We start from the raw sequence: 13771 nt of genomic DNA, 5'->3' as shown, positions 1-13771 counted from the left end.
AAGAATACTTAATGAAAATACAATTCAATTGAAAAAGTAAAAGCAGTAGAGGAAGCAGAGGTAGCTTCAGCTACTACGCCTGGGGTGCTGGATAATAAAACTGGGGTGTTGAAGGACAATTCCCTAAACAAGCTGCAACACGCTGAAAGAGGCGTCTGGGGGCATAATCCATCGCATCGTTCGTATCGACATGGGCGCTGAATGGTAGATCGGGCTACTACAGGTACTAGGTAGTAGCTGTTGTAGACCCAATATCCATCTGAGAATTCCAAGACATGCATCAATGAGCATGGATACTAGGTACCTTGGGTAGTTGAGACAGGACAGAGCTTAGTAGGTATGGACATACATCTTTTTAGTTCTTATCAGAGTAATTGGCAATTGGTAATAGTTGAATTACACCGCTTTCTCTGGGTGCTGGAGGGTGTGCTGGCTTGTTGCCTCTTTACTCGGTTTCCGTCCTTCTCATGCAGACTCGAGATCACGAGCCGTTCATGTTCATACCTCGCATCCAACCCTCCAGTACGAGCACGGGCAAGTTGTATCAACCATGGTGTGGTGCATGCTCCCAGCAAGCCGTCAAGCGGGATCCAGCGCACCACAGCTATTGCATCTCGACGACCCCACCCACCTGTAGTTTCACATTCAGGAACACGGCTGGCCTCGTGAATTGTTCTGGGTGAAGTATCCTCTCTGGATCGGTCGTCGATCATGGCATGGCATTTGTTGTACAAAGTCTGACAACTTCGTCCAGAGTGCGCCTCCAAAGAAAGCTTGCCATCTTTTTCTCGCGTGGTGATGGGTGAAGGAGCACTGTTGAATGCGAAGTGAGTCAGATACAGATACAGAAGAGCAGCACACACACACACTTCTAGTGGGAGGCCTAGGCTACATGTAATATAATCGCATGCACCTCGGAGATTTCCCAATCCATCTGGCCGTCAAGTGACTCACTCGCAGATATTTAGTGATTCTAGGAGTTGAATCCTTTCATGCCGTGGTTGCCCAGTGCCGCCGAGTCTTGCATTAATCTACGTCTACTATGCTTCAACCACATCGATGGAGGCCATGTGTGGCTAACCAAGAGGCGGCACCGCGTCAATCTATACGCATGACTATTGCATACATTGCATACACTATTGCTGCGTGCCTACAAGGTGCTACCTGCAGACAGCTAATCACGATGGATGCCTGCTCAGAGTAGCATTGCTATCTGACAACCCAGGCCACCAACAAATGCGGCATGTAGCCTTACCAGACAAGCGCTGACTGCTCACAATAGGCTCTTTACCTGGCTGCCTACCAATTGAACTACATCTTTTTGGCCAGTCTAATCAGGCCATGTCTTGGCTGATGGCTGAAAGAGATATTTGCCGTGTCTTCAATTTGATGAAGTTTCGCGACTATCACAAGGGAACTGTTACCCGCCAACGCAGCTGTACACAGACTCTTGCAGTATGGAGGGTAGAACAGACCGAGGGAAATCAACAGAATAGCAGAAAGTCGTGAGAAAAGGGATTCGGTAGGCATATGTCGCCTTCGCCACTACGCTGCTTCGCCTGAAATCGTGAAGCCTCGATTGAAACAGGTACGAGTACGGATCATTCGGGCGCCTAATGATATGCAGTGATATGTGGGATTGGTACTAATCCGCAGATCTACATCAGCGAGGCCGTATTGAAGCATAGATGTAATCTGCTAGTAGGTCCACCCAGCACTGCCAATTTCTTGGCTCGAGTGCAATGAGGGTTAAACGGAGATGGATGTACAGAGGTCCGCTGCAGACTGAGCAGGGCTCAGTACGAGCCAGCAATGAATATCGTAACGACCAAAGGGCCCATCAGCCAACGGAAGCAATAATCACCAGTAAGTGCTTCAAATACCAGCAGTAGTAGTGTGATTTATGAGCTTACCGTGGCACGGTGCAATCAGCAGAGTGAGCAGTAGCAAACATCAGATGTGGAGATGGCGTCTAAACCGCAAGCCACGGGGAACATGGGGAAGAGCGCTTCCAAAAAGAGTGAAAGGCAAAAAGGGTTTCCCTGCGTGGAATCGACAGAGGCCAAAGCCAAGCTCTGGCATGATCAGCCGAGCATCTCGTACCAATCGCGTAATGCAGTTGGGTCCGGGTGGCAGCCCTGCGTCCCAGCGACAGGACTTGCGCCGTGTCATGCAGGGCGTTAGAGCCCACAGCAGCGTGTATGCAGTCGGCCACGAAAGCGGCTGGCATCGTCGTTAACGGGCCAATGGAGGGGCCCTTCGATTGGCGCGCTGAACGGGCTGCTGCTACGGCCCCTGTAGGGCCAGCACACAGCACTCGACCGGCCCTGCAGCACCCCAGCCCAGCCACCAAGATTCGAGCCTGTAGCCGCCATTAGCCTCGAGCAGTTGGCCCTCTCAGGCGACCCAGTTTCAGCCGGCTATCCTGACCTTACATGCTCCTAGTGCATGCCACTCGGAGCCATAATAATATTTCCATAGCTGCGGCAGCTTCTTTGTCGCGGCCAAACCCGTCCCGTCTCTTTTTTAACTTTGACCACCACGAGCCTCTGTTGCCCGAGTCTGTCACGCGTTTGAAGCCTCTTGCCGACTAGACCGAATCCCGCGCTGTCGAGACGCTGCCTCAATCCCTCCTTCGAGCCCGCCATTTTTTTTTTGCCCGCCCGTCGAATCGACAGAGCTTGTCCCACGACCATCGTCCCTCCGCCTCTTATCGCTGCGGCCAGCTCCTCATGCTGCTTGTTCGACGGCCGCCCTAGCACACAAGCGTTACGATGAAAGCCTCGCCGCTCATCATCAATTGGCATGACCAGAATGCCCCGATCTACTCTGCTCACTTTGAGCCAAACGGCAAGGGTCGCCTGGCCACGGCTGGTGGTGACAACCATGTGAGGATATGGAAAGTTCAGGCCGACGGCCCGGAACGCAAAGTCGAATATCTGTCGACCCTGTCCAAGCACAATCAAGCAGTCAATGTTGTGCGATGGGCACCAAAAGGTAAATAGCAACGGTGCATCTCTGTATAGCTGTCCGCGAGCTGACAGTGGCTGTCAAATGAAGGAGAAACGCTCGCTTCCGCCGGCGACGACGGCAACGTTATCTTATGGGTTCCCAGCGAGATTCCAGCAACCAACTTTGGATCCGAAGGTTTGGACGACAAAGAATCATGGAGAGCCAAGCACATGTGTCGCTCTAGCGGAGCCGAGATATACGATTTAGCATGGTCCCCCGACGCCGTCTACTTTATTATCGGCAGCATGGATAATATCGCGAGAATCTACAATGCTAGTTCAGGTAGGCAGCGGCAATGCCATTGTTTGCGAGATTCATCGCGAGCTAATGTTGAGGCCATGACAGGAACCCTCGTGAGGCAAATTGCCGAACATAGTCACTACGTCCAAGGCGTCACTTGGGATCCCCTAAACGAATACATTGCAACCCAGTCGTCCGATCGGTCCGTCCACATCTACTCTCTCAAAACAAAAGACGGCCAGTATTCCTTGAGCCAAGACGATAAGCTGCCAAGGTTGGCAAGCCATGTCAAGGCCGATCTCCCTACTCGACGAATCTCTTCGAGCAGTCCCGCACCCCCCGAATTCGGTCACCGAGCACAGATGTCTACCGTAGACTCTGCCACATCTGTGGGATCACCAGCTCCCTCAGCCCCGAGCACTCCAACTTCGGCCCCTCTCCCCATGAACCCGCCAAGCGTCATCAGCCATAGCCGTCGGTCTTCATTCTCCTCTCGTCGTTCGGTCTCGCCGGCACCTTCTCTTCCCCTTCCTGCCGTCATGCCAATGGAGGCGTCGCCGAAACCTCACTATGCTCTCAACACTAATTGGGCCACTGGAATGAAGAACGCCAGTCTTTATGCAAACGAGACTCTGACATCCTTCTTTCGACGACTTACGTTTACTCCCGACGGAAGTCTCTTGCTCACGCCGTCTGGGCAGTATCAGAATCAACACCAGACAGACAAGGATGCAAAGCCAACTTATGAAATTATCAATACGGTCTACATCTACACAAGAGGCGGCATCAATAAGCCCCCGATAGCTCATCTGCCAGGCCATAAAAAGCCTTCAGTTGTTGTCAAATGCTCTCCTATTTTCTATACCCTCCGCCAGTCTCCGCCGGTGACTAAACACGTCACCATTGATACATCTTCTGCAGAGGACACCATCCCCTCCCTACCAGAACCAGTTTCCAAGGCATCTACCACGTCATCCGTCATGGATCCTCCCCCGCTGCCGACGCCGGCTTCGACAACTACCGCCGAAGGAGGTGCTCCATCAAAAGGGGCGCCAACCGAGACAAATGTGTCAACGCCAGGCCCTAAGCCCGCCTTTGCCCTGCCTTACCGGATGGTATACGCCGTCGCCACCCAAGACTCCGTTCTATTATATGATACACAACAGAAGACTCCGATATGCATTGTCAGCAACTTGCACTGCGCAACTTTTACTGATCTTGCTTGGTATGAATACACGCCCGCTTAGCCTGGATGAAGTACTACGAACTAACTCTTTCTCTTTTTCTAGGTCAACTGATGGGCTCACTCTCATCATCTCATCATCGGATGGATTCTGCTCATCACTAACATTTGCCCCCGGCGAGCTCGGCGAGATTTACAAGGGCGAAGTTGGGGCAAAAGCAAGTGCATCCACACCAACTCCTACGTCGACTTTTGCATCGCCTGCCCAATTCCCAAGCGGACCGCAGCATCAATCGCGTAACTCGGCAAGCTCTTTCACAGCACCCTCCCCTCCCACCACATCGTCTGTGCCATCCAATCGCCCATCCTCACCTACAAGATCAAATTCTACATCGTCTATAGCTACGCAGTCTGGCGTCGTGAGCAACCCGCCTCTCATTAGCGGCAGTGTGCCGTCAATCACGGCCGCCAACTCGGGCAGGGTAACGGGCGTGCCTTTGACTACGCCTCCAGAGACGCCCAAGGTGGTACCTGGACCCAGCACGGGCGTGAAGAGAGACGCTGATGAAGCTGAGAAAGAAGACACCAAGGAGCCCAAAAAGCGAAGGATTGCTCCAACTCTTGTTTCAAATCCAAATTGAACACGACGCTCCAGCCTCGGCCTGTCTTTTTTAATGTCTTCTTTTTCTTTTCTTTAATTTATTTTGTAGAGCGAGCCATGTTCTGCGGGCTATCTTATCTGCTTTCTTTCGGCATGGCACTCGCCCATCACAAAACAATGAGAAGCGTGGTTTGGCAATGACTATATAGATGGATGACGGTAGGTGCCAATGTCACTGGTACAGGCTGGCGTTTTACGGGTTGGCGTATCTTGCTTTGATCTCAAGGCGGCGTCTAAGCTTGCTGAAGGAGATGTTATTATACGTTTTTGAGAGAGAAAACTTCTCTCTCCCTATGACCTGCCTAGGGCATGGGTGGTTTACCCGGCCCGCGATTTGGCAGACGGGGTAGCGGTTAGGCAAAAAGTGCAATAGTTTTATAGCCTAGTACAAGTAAATGAAAGTTTTGATTGAATACCTATCATTGGCGTGTGGATTTAAGCAGTGGTACTCTTTTACGTGTGCGCCTTGATGTCTTGTTTACAATTGTAGTGGTAATGTTGTTCACTCAAGTAACCGACACTTTGGAACAAAGTGTGAGACACGCAATAATTTTACAAGGTATTACCGACTCCTCAAAGACGCTCATTTCATCACAGGAGTCCATCCTTTCCTAGGGACAAAAGCAGTCACGCCTTCGTCTCGCAGAACTTCTTCTCCTAATCTTCCGGTCACTACACTCTGCTCAAACTGCGGCCCGCGGACGTAGAATGGGAACGAGAGCCGACGGGATTCTAGCTCCGCTTCAGAGTCGGAAGGATGCTTAGGCGCCGTGTCGGGGAGAAGCTCCCACATGCTGCCTCCATGGCGCTTCTTTTCGGTGAAGCCGCAGGCGCGACGGTCTAGCGAGAGGTACCACCGCCGTTGATATACGCTGCCGATGGTGTTGGATGCTCCGAGGTAGGCATTTGTGAGGCGGACTTGGGCGTCTTCTTCTTCCTGCTTACGACGCGTTTCATTCAGGGAGGGTGAGTCATTGTTAGTTTTACCTTGCGGTTCATCGTTGGTAGGTTCTTCTCTATGGATATCGCTGTCGTCATCATAGTCATCGCTGTCGGAGGGGGTACTTTCTGGCTCTACAGGGCGCACTTGCGTCGTCCTCCCGCGGCGCCTGGACCGCGGCGTTCGCGAGCTTCTAGATCGCCCTGCGGCATCTTCCGTCTTAGTTAGGCGGATGTTAATAACGTACGGATCGGGAAGTTTGGTTCCATGGAGACGCAGCCGGATCTTTCGGTTTTGGAAAGCTGCGTGAAGTAGAGACTGCGCTGTTGGAGCGTGCTTGTTAGAAGATGACGACGATGATGAGTGAGGTGAGCCTGGCGGTGAGGAGGGGTCTTCTGGAGGGGCGTGTTTGCTGCGGCGTGGGAGAACGGAATATGTGCCCGTGTCCCATATAATGAGGGATCCTGTTTCTAGAGATGCCGTTTCGATAAGGTGATTCTATATATAAATGTGGATCGTGTTAGTATTAGGAGTCGAGGTAATGTAACATGAGGGAGAGAAGAAAGAGGGAAACTTGCCCAAAGGGAGTGGATGCGAGTCTCGGTGGCATTGCGGTTCAACCGACTGCTGTTGGCATCTCCCGGCAGGCCATACATGATGGCCCAGCTGACGCTACTGGTCTCGTTGATCTGAAGGCGGAGGTCATAGTGGGTGCCGGCTACGGGGTGGTCGTGCTGATGGATCACGAAGTGCGCGCCGTTGGGGCTGCCAGCACAGCTTTGGTACAGCTGTGAATAAGCCGGGATGGACAGTCGAGGGATGAGAGCCGATGTCGGGCGGAGATGCGAGGAGAGAATCGACGTGAATTGGGCCAGATGGTCAGATATCTGGACGACTCCGGATTCGATCTCGGCGGTGGTGCCGGCAGTGGGCCTGGGGCGGACTGTTGCTGTCAGAGGAGAAACGGTGGTAGAGATGACAGCAGTGTCGGTGGCAATATTAGTACCAGTAATGGGGGGAGTGGAAGCAGAAGCTGTATCTGTAGCTGTAGCCGTGGTTATAGCCGGAGCTGAAGTGGATGAAGTAGGGAGGAGAGACGGTAAAGTGGCAGAGTGAGGGCCGTGAGGTGATGATGGAGACTCAAGAGACCAGGCGAGATTACGCTTCTTGATGAAGGGATTGGGGATAAGCACAGGGGGGCTGAGAGGGCGTTTGCGGGATGAGGCCATGAAGTTGAGATTGTGGTTCGTTGTGGTGAGTGTACACAAGTATTAGGTGGTAGTATATAGAAATGAAGGGAGAAGAAAGCACAGCTCGAAGCCTTTATTCACTACTATGACGGATGTCAGATTAATACAAGCTGATACGTAGACATGCCGCAATACTTGCCCAGCTAACGGACTTGATGCCAAGTTTCAAACATCCTCTCGGTCAAAAGTGCACTTGATAATCACTAGCAGCTAGAATGAGCCTGCTTAACGAACAATCGCCATTGGCTTCATCATTCACATTTCTGATAACTCAGTACAGGTTATGTTGCAGCAACGGACTAGGTAAATGCTCCGAACTTACTCCGTAGTGTCGTCCAAATACACGTGCGTATTTGCACATGCTGGTACCAGGCTTGGTAGGAAATAACACCCAGTGGCACTTCCCGCTAGCCAATCATGATGCGTTCGCCGTGGTAATCGTCATATCCGGCTCGGCTCTACCGCAGAGCCAGTAACAAGTCGTGAATAAAAATGAGCCGCGGGGTGGTGCATACTAATGCTACGCAGCAGGTGCCTAGTGTTATAATGATTATCTGCATAGCCATGGATATATGCGCGAGACTCGGCTCATGCAGTCCGAAATGGACCGCGGCTATGAAAATCTGCCACGCTGATGCCCATGGATAGAGCATGGAGATACCTATGCTGCAGTATGATATACTACTCGTAGATATTCGCGAGCATTGGCGTCAAACAACAGCCTGCAACAATGCTCCATCGCAGCTGTATGTATATGCCTAGCAGTACTCGTATACTGCGCATGCAGCTAAGCCAATGGGCGCTGCGCCATCGTTTCAGCGCTCGCCTTCAGCGCCGCATCCGCTACCAGCCTCCGCCATTGCCAGGCCGAGCAGTGCTAGCGTCTCGGCCCCGTCGTCATGGCAAAGAGCCAGTACCGAGGCAAACAGAAACTTGGAAGCCACGGCGCCCCGCTTTTCCCGTCCCCCAGAACCGCCTTCAGCAGGTCAGCCGCAGCTCCGCCCCAGTGGGAAGCGCAAGGGAGATACCTTTTCGGTACCCCCTGCATTGCGTCCGCAGGGATGAGCTCGTATGTACTTGAGCAGTACCCGGTGCGAAACCACGCGAGCCCCGGGATTTGCCCAGGCTCGATTTAATTACCAAGCCGCCGGGGCTTGTGATTGCCCCAGCCATTTGATGAAGGCTCATCTCCCCTCCTCCCGTCAACACTGGAGCTTATCGCAACTCTTTGCTCTCTCCCAAATTCCAGATTCGAATTGCATCCTGCCAGGCCCGACGCGTTACTCGCACAATAATAACAGCAGACTAAGCCTTACGCGCCGATTCTGCTCGTCTTGCTTGTGCCGTCGCTTATCGCCACAACCTGGGGCCTGCCTCAGCCCCAGCTGGGAAAAAAAAAAACGAAATTGCTGGCAGCACACCAAACCAAGCCAGCCTCCACACCCCAAGACTCAAAGAGGCGACCCTAAAAGGATTGCACGCGCTCCGTGGCCATAGCACTGTTGTGATACCCCGGCTGTTTTTCTTGCTGCTCATTTCTTAACCCTTTCCACAATGGCCTCGCCACCTAAGCCTTGGGAACGAGCTGGAACCTCAGTACCTTCACGTAAGTCCCAACACATAACCGCCCAAAGCTCTTGTGCCCAGAGCGCGCCTCGCTCGTGACCTTCACATGCTGACTAGCCTTTTGCCCTCTCTTTAGTCACTATCCCTCCTTCATCAGCCTCATCATCAGCGCCTCTGTCGCCGGCATCATCTGTTGCATCTATGGACGCACCACCGATACCAGAGCGCCCGGCGTCGTTTGCTGCGGCCATGACCCCGAGCGCTGCCACTCCTACCCCCGGTGTTATGGGCGGTATGGCTGCCTCTCCCTACGGCGCCTACAACAGCGCATACTCATCTCCCTACTCAAGTCCCTACTCGCGCCTTGGAGGTGGCTATGGAGGATATGGCGGCATGTATGGCGGATACGGAATGGGCATGGGAGGCATGTACGGCGGCGGCATGTATGGCGGCGGTGCCATGGGCGATCCCAACAGCCTGGCCGGCCGCTTCAGCAACGGCACAGCGGCGACCTTCCAGATGCTTGAGGGCGTTGTCACCGCCTTTGGGGGATTTGCACAGATGCTCGAGAGCACCTACATGGCCACGCACTCTAGCTTCTTTGGTAAGTTGATAATACTTCCGGCTTGCTCTCACGATTAGAGCTATATGCTAACGCATCGGCAGCTATGATTTCTGTCGCCGAGCAGTTCGGCAACCTGCGCGATACCCTAGGATCTCTGCTCGGAATCTTCACCCTCATCCGCTGGATCCGTACTCTACTGGCCAAGCTCACTGGCCGTCCCCTCCCGGCTGATGCCGCAGCCCTCAACGCTTCAGATTTCGCTCGATTTGAAGGTCGATCCGGCGCTGCTGGATCTCAGCCCCCCAAGGCCAGCCGAAAGCCTCTTATTTTCTTCCTCCTCGCCGCTTTCGGTATTCCTTACCTCATGTCCAAGGTCATTAAGAACATTGCCGCTTCCGCCGAGGAAGAAGAGAAGCGTCTTCAGCAGCAGGCCCTCGAGGCCCAGAAGCCTGTCGATCCCGCCAAGCTGGAGTTCTGCCGTCTCCGATTCGACTTTGCCCCCCAGCAGCCCAACGGTATGGAGCTTGAGGGACGCAAGGGAGATCTCGTCGCCGTCTTGAGCAAAAACGACCCTGCTGGTCAGCCCAGTGAGTGGTGGCACTGCCGCAGCCGTGACGGCCGCCAGGGATACCTCCCTTCAACTTACCTCGAGGTTCTGAAGAGATCTGCTGAGCCCAAGAAGCTCAAGGCTGCTCCCGACAGCAGAACCAACTCATTGACTAGCTCATCAACAAGCGAGGAGGGCAAGAAGGAGTATGCCACCGCTGATGGCATGCAGAGGAGTCACTTCTATTCTTAAACGGAGAAAGCTTTATACACATGTCTGTAATGATTGGAATTGGGTCGTCAAGGCTGCGCGATTAGATGCTCTGGTATAGCATGCTCTCTATTTTTACCACTGGCGTACTCTTTATTTTTCCTTTGTTCTTTCTAACTATCTAAGTCGCTTTGGAGTTCTATTTTCGGGGTATTTGCATGCTTGCTATCGCATAGCCCTTTTGTGTTAAGACGCTTTCATGGAGATGTGGATGAAGACCACCTCTATTTCCTGTATAAAAGCCGGGAGGTGTTTATTATTTTGTATTATTTACATACACCTTTTCTTAAATTCATTTTATGATGATTGGACACATTAGCAATTAATTAACTCGTGTTTGTGATCTTATTTGCTCAACTTTCTTAGCCGGCTCTACTTATACGTGATATACCGTAACAAGAAAAAAAAAAATTAGCTTAGTAATTTGACACAGGCGGTTGTTGCTCTTCAGTCCCGCATTGCTTGATAAATCAGTCTCATATACGATCAAGTTCCTCTCTATATGCTATTGACCTCCAGCATATTTAGCCCTCAGCTTCATAAGAGTTGGACTTATGCTTGGGTTGGAACTGGAAGCCTGGGTGAACAGGTCCAAGGAACATCTCACTGTCAAGAACATGTTAGCATATGATCTCATTGCTTTAAAAAAGGCTTTATGAAAACTGGGGAGAGGGAAATGAGATGGTGAAAGCAACAAAATTCCAGCCTACGTACCTGATCTTGATCCAGTCCCTGTAATTGTCTGATGCCATCAGTGTCTCCATCTCATCTCTGCCCTTATACGCCGGTGGTCTGTCGTTCAATCGCGGAGGCAGGTGCTCCAGCAGACCGATCGGCACATAGCGGTGCGCGAAGCTGAGGTACTCGAGGAGGAAACGTCTGGTGAAACCGATGCCCAGTTCGTCCGAGCCCCAGGCCTCGAGACCATATTTGACAAACTTCTCGATGTAGCCGAGACGCTCAGTGGATGATTTGTCAAGGTATTGGCCCTTTTCGATTTCCTCAAAGATCCAAGGCTTGATGAGGGCACCACGGCCAATCATGACGGTGTCGACGCGGGCCTTCTCGATATGCTCGTAGTAGTCAACGTGGGAGTAGCAGTCGCCGTTGCCGAGGAAGTACATGCGGCCGTCTTTGGCATTGGGCAGGGTGCTCTCATCGGGCTCGGCAATAGTGTCGGTGATCTTGGCCTTTTCATCGTTATAGGTCTTGATTAGAGCTGCGCATTCTCCGATGTAGCACCAGTCTGCCGTCTTGGTATAGCGCTGCTCACGGCTGCGGCCGTGAAGAGTAAGCGCCGCACAGCCAGGAGCACCAAGCCGTTCGCGGTGCTCGCGAGCTCCAAAGGCCAGCTTGCCAATGACCTGAGTCGCTGTCGGGCGGTCCTTTCGAACACCAGTCCTGATCTTGGCGGTGATGGGAATCTCGCCAGACACGGCATTCATACCTCTGATCATGCGCTCCATTTTACCACTTGCCTCAAGGAGCGCAGATCCGGCGCCTGACTTGAATACCTTGTCGATGGGGCAGCCGCAGTTGAGGTCGATGAGTCGAAGGTGAGGGCAGAAACGGTTGAGGACATCAGCAGCCTTGGTGACAACCCAGTGAGCACTGCCCGAGATTTGGGCGCCAAATTTCAGATCGCGTGAGTGGTTGTAGTCGTCAAACAGCGGGATAGCTCCGGGATTCATCTTGGGAGGTGTAATCTCAGACTTATGCGCGCGCAGCAGCGTCCAGTCGGGCTTAGAACCTTGGAGCAGGGGCATTCCCAAGGCCATTTCTGAGTAGGTAGCCTGACAACCGAGCTCTACACACAGTCGCCGGAATGGAAGGTTTCCCTGAGTGGTCAAAGGGGCGAGAGTCGGAGTCTCAGCGCCAAAGTAAAGGCGGCGCTTCTCAGAGGGCTTGAATGGTGGGTCAACAAACCGAGCCCGAAGGTCTTCAATCCCCATTTCTGGCTGGTCTTTGCGGCGATGATGGAAGTCTTGGCTGATGTTAGATTCGTGGTTTAACCATGTAATGTACTGGTCCGTCTTGGTGAAGTCGATTCGTTTGCGGTTCAGCTGAATCTTTTGGCCCATAGTGACCACATTGTAGATTCCAGGTCGCAACTCGTCTTCGCCCTTCTCTCGGCCATAAGGAGCCGCCTCTTTATCCTGCGATGATTCTTTGGAAGGAGATTCGTCCGCTTTGGGTTCGTCACTGGACTCCTTCTTGGATTCCTCTTTGGGTGGTCGGTTATCCTTCAAAACCAGCTCCTTCCTGCCATCTTCGTGCTCGATTTCTTCCATATGGCTCTTGACAAATCGGCATTTCCAGCCTGAAGCGCAAAAGCCATGTGCCTCAAAGGCAGGGCACTTTCCACCAAGGGCGTCCACATCCTCGCGTCGACCCTCGTTGAGATACTTGCGTAGATCGTGGCACATTTTGCACTTTTCACCATATGGACATTCTTTTGGCGAGAACTCTCGGGCATAAGCCCTGCTATTGCAGAGGGGAATGGCATCATCGAATCTTCCGAATGAACGATCGATGTTTTGACCCTTGGCCTTCTTCTTTCCCTTCTTTCCCTGGGATCTGGAGTCTTCCCCGTCTCTACGGGGCTGGTCTCGGGGATCTGAACCTCGACCTTCAGCGGCATCATCATCCACTGCAGTAGATCGTTCATCTTGCTTCCCAGACATATCAATGAGATACCTAGGATGCATAAGCTGGGAACATTTATGAGTTATCAAACAGGGGCAACTTACTCCTTCTTAATCGGAGCTAGGCCCTTGACACGGTCAGTAGACTCGCCATTCTCTTCTGATCGTTTCGGGGTCTCAGAGGCAGGTTGGCTTTGGTTGTTATCTGAAGTATCTACATGATTGCCATTTTGAATGGCATCAGACGCGGTTTGGCCATTCTCTCCCTGAGCAGGCGCTGCTTCGTCAATCTTAATTCGCTTGGCGGCTCGCTCTTCAGGATGCGGTTCAACATCCGGGTGATTTCCGGTCATGGGGATATCGGATTCTGTAGTCATATTGTATCAATGGTGTCGATATATACTTGGGTCGAGACAATAGCCGCTTGATATGCCCAGATTCCCAAGATGAAATATGCGGTTGAGAAAAAGAAGCCTATGCCAGATATGTACTAAGCAGAATCCCTAAAGTCCCTGCTAAATGTAGTGAACAAAAGAGATTGGAAGTCTCTTTCGTTGCGGATAATAGACAGAAAATGCAGGCTGAATTCCAATTGGCCCAGCCTTGGAGGTCGATGCTTGAATGAAGATGGGAAAAAAAATTGCTGTGGAGTTGGAAAATTCTACTGGATAGTGAAGTAGCGCCTGTGAGAAATTTCAGAGGTGGCCAAGTCACTGACTTAAGCCACTTGCCTACTATACAAACATAGGTAGGAATTCACTGTATGCCCACTGCACGCTGACATGAATGTCACTTTTTGCTCGGCGTCCCGTCATAGAATAATTAGGACTAATGAGAAGTTTAAATTAGAATACAGATAAACTGATTCCAAGAGAACGGTCCCGAGCGATAA

At 52.1% G+C, this 13771-nt stretch overlaps 4 protein-coding genes across 4 annotated transcripts; 2 read left to right on the top strand and 2 right to left on the bottom strand.

The window, feature by feature from the left end:
* Positions 1 to 2411: 2411 nt before the first annotated feature.
* TrAFT101_005821 (uncharacterized protein) lies at positions 2412 to 5524 on the top strand. The gene is made up of 4 exons (XM_024903922.2): positions 2412 to 2997; positions 3061 to 3294; positions 3358 to 4477; positions 4542 to 5524. Exons 1-4 carry the CDS (start codon positions 2775 to 2777, stop codon positions 5074 to 5076), a joined length of 2112 nt encoding a protein of 703 aa, XP_024760328.1. The 5' UTR covers positions 2412 to 2774; the 3' UTR covers positions 5077 to 5524.
* On the bottom strand, positions 5447 to 7447 carry TrAFT101_005820 (uncharacterized protein). The gene is made up of 3 exons (XM_066127591.1): positions 7043 to 7447; positions 6615 to 6979; positions 5447 to 6534 (listed from the first exon to the last, which is right to left on the bottom strand). The coding sequence occupies exons 1-3, from the start codon at positions 7263 to 7265 to the stop codon at positions 5680 to 5682; spliced, it is 1443 nt and encodes a 480-aa protein (XP_065983703.1). The 5' UTR covers positions 7266 to 7447; the 3' UTR covers positions 5447 to 5679.
* A 1014-nt stretch (positions 7448 to 8461) lies between these two features.
* On the top strand, positions 8462 to 10587 carry TrAFT101_005819 (uncharacterized protein). The gene is made up of 3 exons (XM_024900157.2): positions 8462 to 8892; positions 8989 to 9456; positions 9519 to 10587. The coding sequence occupies exons 1-3, from the start codon at positions 8841 to 8843 to the stop codon at positions 10214 to 10216; spliced, it is 1218 nt and encodes a 405-aa protein (XP_024760325.1). The 5' UTR covers positions 8462 to 8840; the 3' UTR covers positions 10217 to 10587.
* Positions 10479 to 13534, bottom strand: TrAFT101_005818 (uncharacterized protein). Its single transcript, XM_066127590.1, has 3 exons — positions 12985 to 13534; positions 10949 to 12931; positions 10479 to 10840 (listed from the first exon to the last, which is right to left on the bottom strand). The coding sequence occupies exons 1-3, from the start codon at positions 13254 to 13256 to the stop codon at positions 10759 to 10761; spliced, it is 2337 nt and encodes a 778-aa protein (XP_065983702.1). The 5' UTR covers positions 13257 to 13534; the 3' UTR covers positions 10479 to 10758.
* Between the last annotated feature and the right edge of the window lie 237 nt (positions 13535 to 13771).

Source organism: Trichoderma asperellum, chromosome 3, assembly GCF_020647865.1.
Source record: "Trichoderma asperellum chromosome 3, complete sequence".
NCBI lineage: Eukaryota > Fungi > Ascomycota > Sordariomycetes > Hypocreales > Hypocreaceae > Trichoderma > Trichoderma asperellum.
Note: the sequence above shows the minus strand (reverse complement) of the source record. Positions and strands in the feature narration are given on the sequence as shown.